At 37.9% G+C, this 9,175-nt stretch overlaps 1 protein-coding gene across 1 annotated transcript; it reads left to right on the top strand.

The window, feature by feature from the left end:
- Positions 1 to 858: 858 nt before the first annotated feature.
- Positions 859 to 8,109, top strand: LOC119775685. Its single transcript, XM_038273745.1, has 2 exons — positions 859 to 1,023; positions 5,404 to 8,109. Exon 2 carries the CDS (start codon positions 5,442 to 5,444, stop codon positions 7,206 to 7,208), a length of 1,767 nt encoding a protein of 588 aa, XP_038129673.1. The 5' UTR covers positions 859 to 1,023; positions 5,404 to 5,441; the 3' UTR covers positions 7,209 to 8,109.
- The last annotated feature ends 1,066 nt before the right edge of the window (positions 8,110 to 9,175 follow it).

Raw genomic sequence — 9,175 nt, 5'->3', positions numbered from 1 at the left:
TTATCTAAACGATTCTAATTTTTTATTTTGTTTTATAGTGAAGACATTGCAGCAATAAAAGAATAATTAATTTCAGCGCATTTTACACATCTTTACCAGGGGAGCCAACACATGAGCTTTATATGGGATCTTGTAACTGAACTTTTGCATATTATTTACTTAAAAAATATTTACTTCAGAACTTTATAAACCCCTAATGTGTTATGTCTGGTCCAGATTTAATGTGTGTAAAACCCATATTCTTTGAATGTGTGTAGTTGCAGAGTATAAATTTGACCTCATTGAAACGTGGCCTGGATTTTTGGGGATAAGCTTAACTAGTTTTTCATTTTGAGGAGGTACATTTTGCTAAATGTTTTTTCCCTCAAGTTTTCGAAATTTCTTGCTTATTGCTGCTTAAAGTTGCAGAAACATCTCCTATTTTGACTTCTTAGTAAAGAACATTTATAATTTCCTTTTTTACTCTTTGGAAAGGGATCACATTGATAGTCTTTTTTTTCTTTCTATTTTTTTTACCTTATGCTTGCCTATGCTTAATGTGTTTCTATTAAGTTGAAGTATGAATTGTGGGCCTTCACCTCGTCTTTTATTAAACATGTTTTCTTGTTAGATGTGTTATAACTTAATGCTTTATATCTATGAACCAATATTGGTGTAATTTTAAAGTAGTGAAATGACTGTTATAAAAAAAAAGTTATATGTATATTTAGAGAAACTATATCATTGCTGCAAAACCAACAAGCCATTTTGTTAAGCCCTATAAAAAATAAAGTGATTCCAATAAGTTTTAATGAATGATGTTTTTGTTTTGGTTGTTCAAAGATCAACCACTAGGGGGCAGCCATCAGACAGCTCTCTAAACTGATCAAAGTTCAACTATTAGCTTTTCAGGCTCCAGCTTGGTTCTGGTCGCTTTTAATAGATTCCCCTAAATGTTGAAAGTCTATTAATACATTTATGGGTTAAATAAACATCAATATTTGCATTGGGAAACTGTTAATCCTGCTGTAACGCGGAGCAGAGGTAAGCTGGAGAGATGACAGGCTTGTTAGCAACATGCTAACATTAGCAGGCTTAATTATAACCGGATCGGACGTTAATAGAAGGGATTCCTCTTGATTAAATGCTACTGATAGATGGCGGTTAACTTCTTTTATCGTGTCCAAAGAGAGCTGAATGTTATTGACGTTTCTATGCAGTTTTCCAGAAGCTTCTGCTTCGATCCAGAATAAACATTTTACAGTTTATAAACACGAACTAATCTGCTCAGCTGTCAGTGGAGGTTGATCTTTGCTTTTTTTCACACCGGACTATGTCATCGTAAATAAAAATTAACAATTTAACAACCTAGAGCCTCTAATGCACATGTTTAATCAGGTGATAACCTTAAAAATGTAATGCTGTTCAGACTCCAGGTAATTAACTTTTTGGACAGATGCTAAGAAAAACATTTACAGTTAGTTTAATAATATTTGTCTCTTAAGCTTTTGAAGCCTTTTTTTACTCAATGTATGTTTAATAATTGTAACTTCTTTTCCCTCATTTAGTTAAACTTGCTCATTTAATTGTAGTTTACAAAGTGCATGTATTTTTCCTTGAATTAAACCTTCTTTTGTCTTCTATGTTTCAACTGGATGTATTGAGTAAAATGCAAATGAGTCTTTACAATCAATAAGTAAAGTAAATTTGCAGGACTGCCAACTTTTCACCAAACATTGGGGTTGGAGGATTTAACTGAAATAAAGTGTCAGAATGTGGGATTTTTATAGCACAGTAAATGTTACTGAGTAACAATAAGTGATCTGTAATTATGTGGAACATTTTTCTCACAATTTAATGTTATTTTCTATATTCTGGTGATTTTTAGAGAATTGAAGTAAAGAAGTATAGGCCCGATGGAATTACTTTCATCTTAAATATTCTTTAAGATTTTCACAACTTTGTTTATTAATTATTCTCTGCAGTTTAAGTAAAATAAACAATTGGGAAACTAATAAATTATCACTGGATTACGGGCACTAATACAGGAACCAGTGCAATCGAAATCCATGCAAACTACGCTGCATCAATTTTTTTGTAATAGGCTAAGGATTAAAAAGCTTCATTTATTATGATATTAGTTTTTTTTTTATATAATTGACAAAATGGCTAAACAGTTCAGACCTTTAGGAGGGTCTAGATTTTATAAAAACTCACCATGACACAAGACAGCACTTTTCTGGATAATTTATTTGGAAAAAGCGATGGAAATTCAATTATTGTGGTTTAAGGTTTATAACTGGTAGTAAACGTTTGATGCATCGTTGTGATTTGTATGCAAAAGCTGATTGGCCTCCTTTAAATGTTCGGAGAAACAATCATCTGATGATCCTAATATATAAATCTCTCCTTGGACTAACATCAACATACTTAAGCTCTATCTTGCATAGATCTAGTAGTTCAAATTTTTTATGCTCAAATGTCTTTATTCTTCTACATGTTCCTCGTGTTCGAACTGATAAAGGAAAGAAAGCGTTCAGTGTGTTTGCTCCTACAGCGTGGAATCAGCTCCAGTCTGAGCTCAAGATGTCAGACACTATTTCATTGGACTTATTTAGAGCGGTTCTTAAAGATAGACAACAAGCTTCTATGAAACAATGTCACTGCTTTTAAATTGTTATTATTGTTTTATATGTGTGCATATGTATTAATTGGTTTTATTTTTGTAACCAGGTTGCAGCGTATTGCAGATCTCTGCCCAGGTCCCCCTTGAAAATGAGATCCAGGAGTTTACCTGGTTGAATAAAGGAAATGAAAAATTTAAATTAAGTTAACATATTCAATGGACCAAAATAAGGATAAATTAATAAGATAAGAAATAATAAAATGAGAACATCCCTGTGGTTCTGCCTTTATGAATCCTGGATAACTTAGTTGTTCTGCACATCCTGCACATCTGATTTGAAGCTTGGAACCAAAAATATCTGCTCAAATCTACTTTATATTGTTAGTTTTCAGGTTAAAATGATTGCCAGAAAAGATCATGGCCGTATCATTAACGGTTTGTCTGTTTCTGGTAGAGAAGCCAAATTCAACTCCTCTCTGTATGTGGTTGGTTTTTTATTGGGTGGCGGATCTTTTGAAAAATAAAATGCAATGATTCTTTTTCTTTTTGTGGAGCTGCTATGGGTTTGAGAGGCAAACCTGAACTCAAGTGCTAGATTGCTTAAAATCTTCAATAATTTACAAAGAGAATTATCTCAGTGCAGATGAGATAAGATAAAATTAAGATGACATACCTCGGAACAACCGTCTTTGTTCAATATCTGGCACAGTGAATAGGTAGGAATACGGACTGGATATGAACCTGGCATGTCCTGCTGTGTTAGCACTAAGATGGTATTAGAAATCACCATGGTGTTTTCATACATAAATAAGTGGAACGGAGTAGAGTTTTAATGTCTGTCATTTTTTAGTGTGAGAAATTGGGAATATGGAGTGAGAGGTTTTGAAGACACTGAGATGGGTGAGTCTCACTCCCAGTCTGTTTACAGCAGTATTTGGGACTCAAATAAACATGTATTTTGTCTGATATATGGACAAACAGGAAACTCTTCCTCTTTGACCAAATAAGTGGTGCAATTTTGCAGAATGTCAAAATAATAAAATGACCTTTAAGGGCTCTAACTGTCTATAGCTGTAGTGACTAATTAGCTCACCTTTGGTCGGCCGTAAACCCTGACAGATTAATCAAAATTACCAATGATGTATTTACATAAATAAGTACAATTATGCTTTTATGATTGACCCATTATGAAAGTTTCTTGCATAACACAAATCCATATATACATAAAAAAACTACTTTTTAATTGGTTAACCTCAAACTGAGGAGCAAAGGTGACAATTTATTTGAAAAAAAAGCTGGTCAGCAGTGTGAAGTGTGATTCTAGCAATAAATGTGACTTGATTAAGTAATTTAAATGCGTGTTGGTTTCAGAACTGAAGTTTTTGTACAGCTTTGACCCACTGATGTCAGATTAGAAATTAAAAGGGAAGAATATGGCTTCAAGCTGTGAGTAATGGTGCCATCAAATCAGAGACTCTGAAAACATTTTCATCTGTTTCTTTGCTCAATCACGCCTGATTCCATTGATTGCTGTTTAGGAAAGCCGGTTAATCAGCCAAAACTTTAAATCAGGTGTGTTGAAGCCAGAAAACACTAAGAATATACAGGATAGTGTGCCTTGAGGACCAGGGTTAAAAAAGAAAAAGTCTAATATTTCCATATTTAGAAAGTTCTTTAGTAAACAGAAAATAATAAAGAGAGCAGCACAGGGGTAATAATATAATTTCTGTTACAAAAAACAATAAGACAATTTATGGTTAGGTTTTTTTTTGCATTCATCGTGTAAAGAGTCTGAAGGACAAAAGGTTTCACTCTGCCGCATTGGGCTCCACTCATCGTTTCCTAACCCCAGCCAATGTAGCGTGAGGGGCTTTTCACTGAGTATCAGGCTAGAGAAATGTTGAGATTTGGAAAAGCAGAGATAAAATTTGGGTTTAAAGCTGAAAGCAGCTGCAGTGTTTGAGCCGTTTGGATTGAATTTCATCATGTAACACAATAATTCCTGGGATGGTTCATTGTCCGGCAAAATTAGGTATTGTGACCGGTGAAGTCTTGCTCTCTCTCGCTCTATTGCAGCTCGAGTAAAACGTAGACACATCAGTCAAAGTTGTCTTCTTTTTAAATAGTTTCTTACAGGTTTATACTTCTTTTTTTATGTTCTGTCATGCAGTGTAGCACCTAGAATTGATCGTAATGTAATACAAAATGTATTTATTCATTTATTCATCTATATTAAATAATGTATCAAATTTTGAAGTGTAGTTGAATTACTACTTATTTAACAACTAAAACATTGGTATACAAAATGCAGCATTTTGTCTTTTTTAAACTCAGTCCACCCCTCAGTTCATCACCGACCGAGGTAATTAAACATAAATACCTGAGATTTCCTGAGTTGGAGAGGTCACTTTGTTTCCACGATGTAAAAGCTGATAATAAATTACAGTTCCAAAGTGGCCGCAGCCTAAAATGTGACAAAACGTTTGTTTTACGCCACAGCTGGAGCAGCAGGAAGGAGAAGTAATGCAGGCGGATTAAGACGAGGACAGAGGCGTGACAGACGAGCGCAGAATAGAGACAAACGGCTCAACTAATGGATTAGGAATTAGAAGTATTCATTTGCGTCACAAGGGGAAATTTCTGAGTCATGAGCATAATGGTATGGGCTAAGATGAAGGTATAAGATAAAAATGGCATAGTGATAAATGTTACACGTCTTAATCTTAATTGGGCTTCTGATGCATCTTTGATCAATGTTAATCAGCAGTAATTAAATAAAATTGCCATTTCTTTTACAGTATTTCCAGCTGACATTGAGAACAAAACAGACGGTGAAATGGAGGAGGACCATAGAGGTGCCGAGTCTGAAAGCAACCGGGTCGAAGAACTCCGACTAGTCCTGATTGGAAAGACGGGATCTGGAAAAAGTGCTTCTGGAAACACCATCCTGGGCCGGAGGCAGTTCCTGTCGCAGATCAGCGCCAGCTCCGTCACCCAGATCTGCGAGGTGGGCATCGCAGAGGAAGAGGAGGCAGAGCAGGACGTTCAGAGGAGGAATAGGAAGATATCGGTGGTTGATATGCCAGGGTTTGGTGACACTCACCTCAGTGTGGAGCAGATCCATGCAGAGATTGCTAAGTGTGTGTCTCTCTCAGCTCCCGGTCCACACGCCTTCCTCCTTGTGGTTCCGGTCGGACGATACACGGACTGTGAGAACCAGGCCGTGTGCCAGCTGACTGACATATTTGGTCTGGATGCCGTCTCTAATCACACTGTAGTTCTGTTTACCAGAGGGGACGATCTGGACGGGATGGGGATAGAGGAGTACCTGAGAGATACAGCACCTGCTGGACTTAAAGCTCTGATTGAGAGGTGTGGCGGTCGATACCATGTTTTCAACAACAAAGACCAGAGCAACTCCTCTCAGGTTAGAGAGCTGGTGATGAAGGTGGATGAGATGGTGAAACGAAACAATGGAGGCTTCTATACTAATGCAGTGTTTTTAGAAGCAGAGGCGGCCATCAGAGAGGAGCAGGACAGGATGCTGAGGGAGAGAGGGCAAGCAGAGCAGGAGGAAAGAGAAACCAAGGAAGTGAACAGTAGGAAGCTTGCAAAACGTAGAAAGTGTGATTTAGAGTCAGGTGGAGGGGAGGACAAGGATTTCAGGGTGGAGGTATGGGCGGAGGAAAGCGGGAGCAGTGGCTTCAGAAGCCTCAGAGATCGGCTTAGAGAGAGGAATCGGGGCGTCGGTGGGGTGGACAGGAGGAGGCAACCATTCCGTTCATCCCTGAGGAGGGAAGCTGCTCTCTCTGCTAAGGTCCTGGATAGGGTGAAAATCCTGGTGGCAGCCGGAGCGACGGGCATGGCGGTGGGAGCCGTGTTTGGAGCCGCCGCGCCTCTGGCCGCTGCAGCCGGGGCCTCCCTCGTAGGGAACTCGGTGGGGTTTGCTGCAGGACAGTTAGCAGGGATGTCTGTAGCAGGAGGCACAACAGTTGGTAAAGCTGTGGGAGCAATAGTGGCTGCGGCCTCTGGAAAAACAGCCGTGGCTCTGGGGGCGGCGACGGGAGGGGTTCTGGGTGGCTCTATGGGACTTGTTGCTGGCGCTGAAGCTGGCAGTTCTCAGGAGGGCGCTATAGACGCCCTGAGGCAGGTAAGCATAGTGGGTGCCTCTGCTGTGGGAGTGGCAGCAGGAGTGGGCTGTGCCATGGGAGCAGGAGCTGCTTTGGGCGCAGCTGTGGACGGAGCAGCAGCCCTAAGTGGAGCAGAAATGGCACCCTCTGCCACTCAGGGGAGTTTACCTGCAGCAGCGCAACACGCGCTGGTTTCTGCAGGAGCTCCTCCGGCCGCCGGAGCCTTGGTTACAAACGTCCCAGCTGGGGCCATGTGTGAGGTAGCGGGGCCTGCTTCGGGTCACTGGGGGGCTGTGACAGCGACTACTCGACTCTTAAACGCGGTGGCTGAGATCGGGAAAGCGGCAGCAGGCATTGCTCTAGCAGGAGGGTTGGTAGTGAAGGTGGTGAAGGAGAAAGTGAGATCAGGCAGCAGCACAGCAGAAAGCAGCTACTCAGAGAGGAAGTCATATGAAGTCTACTGGAACAAATAAACTAGAACTTCTTCCATAGTAAACTGCTTTTCAGGCCACTTCTTCTTAACCCAATCTCAAAAAGGGACACAGCCGCTTGATTTTAATTTAAGAGGAAAAGCACTCCCAACATAATTTTATAGCCTCACTGCAATCACTATTCATTATTTGTTTAGGGAGGTGACGTCACACCCTTGTGTAAAAGATAAGCGGAACTGATGTGAGACAAAGATGAAATAATGACAAAGGTGACATTTCAAACCAGATTTAGCATTTCTATAATAGCAGCTAGCGCCGATAGCATGAACAAGAACATGGATCCTTCAACTCTGAGATTTCCAAAATGCTGCCATCATTTCTAAATAGTATTTGATTACAGGTGAACTTGAAATGAGATCAGACACATTTCTCTTTACTTTATAAATCCTAGTTTTACCTGCTTAATCTTCTTTTTGATAACGTAAATTAATAGTCGAGACATTTTGATATGTTATGATAAGTGCATTTTTCATTATAGCCTTCTCTGATGCTGTTTTAAAGACTTTGCTAATACTGAAAAAGTTCAAACTGACATTTCTTCCTTCAGCAACAACTTCCACACTGCAGAGTGTTGTCGTTACTGGAAACAAAACCTTTTGAGTATTGTAGTTTCCCTACTTGGAAAAACTGACCCGCTGAGTGATGCTGAAAGTGTAATTTGACAGAAAAAAAAATTAAAATATGAATATTTGTTTGTGTGAAGGTTTAGTTGTGGTATTGTGGGTTGAAATGAAACTGAAGCTCTGATGATTCATATGTATTTTTAAACCTGAGTTTAAAACTTTGCACTTCTAGAAAACAGTTGATGTTTTTGCTCTTTTCAGCCGTTTTTACAAATTTCTCTATTGTAATAAAGTGCTCCTTTTTAAGCGGTTTAAACTAATGGATGTGTTGTTTTTATCTGTTTAGATGGTATTAAAAGTGTGGGGGGGGGTATGTCCTTCATACTAACAGTATCAAACTTAGTTTTTCATATTTCAAAATTCAAAAAAAATGTTTAGAGTGAATCAGGTATCTTCTCTGTTTTGATTTGTGGGACGTTACAGAAATTAAAATCTGAAAGTGGGAGATGCTCAAAGCTTGGATCGTAGTTTTATAATCTAAGCCTATTTTGTAATCTTCCACAACTTTATTATTAACCTGCCTGAGAGGTTTCCTCATGTTCATGATGTTGTTTGCTCTCCAACAAAACCTCTAAATCCTTCACATCTGGACCTGGACCTCTGAAGGACTGGAAGATTTTCTGGAGTGTCAGAGAGAGAAGAGTTGAATAGAAATGCAAGCCACACCTTTAGGATTTAATTTCTACATTTCAATGTACACATATACATATTAAACTTAGTATGTGTACTACAGCTGTAGTACACATAATAGGTTTAATATTTATATATATATATATATATATTTATATATCTTTATATATATATTATAAATATATATATGGAGAGATAGTTATATATACAGAGTAGAGTAGTAACTAGCTATATTAACGTGAGTAATTTGTTGAAAAAAGTAGTTTTCAGAGTTTTTGCTTTTTTTTTTTTTACTTGAATAGTGTCAGTAATATCACTACAAGTGTTACAGTATGTTTTTTCAGCTTATTCCAATAGAAAACAGACTTAATTTAACAAAATCCTTCTGACATTGACAGTGGAGATTTATATTAAAATTAGCATCTGTATTTGTACACAAGCTTGCTATTTATCTACTGAGTCTTTAAAGTCAAGTTGATTTACAGTAAATAGTAGATAGTGACACTGGAGGTACCGTATATGGATCCAGTGTGGATTTGTATGTTTTTTGTTTAAGATTAAAAAAAAAAACAACAGAAAAAGTGTTTTAGTTTGATATAATTTATTTTTTAGTTATTATTCATTTGTACTTATTTATTTCTAGTTTTTAAAATACCAGAATTTGCAAACAACCATCTACTTTTTTATGTTTTTTTG

The sequence above is a fragment of the Cyprinodon tularosa genome, unplaced genomic scaffold (assembly GCF_016077235.1).
Source record: "Cyprinodon tularosa strain WSP-4 unplaced genomic scaffold, ASM1607723v1 ctg89, whole genome shotgun sequence".
Lineage (NCBI taxonomy): Eukaryota > Metazoa > Chordata > Actinopteri > Cyprinodontiformes > Cyprinodontidae > Cyprinodon > Cyprinodon tularosa.
This window is presented reverse-complemented; position numbering and strand designations above follow the sequence as displayed.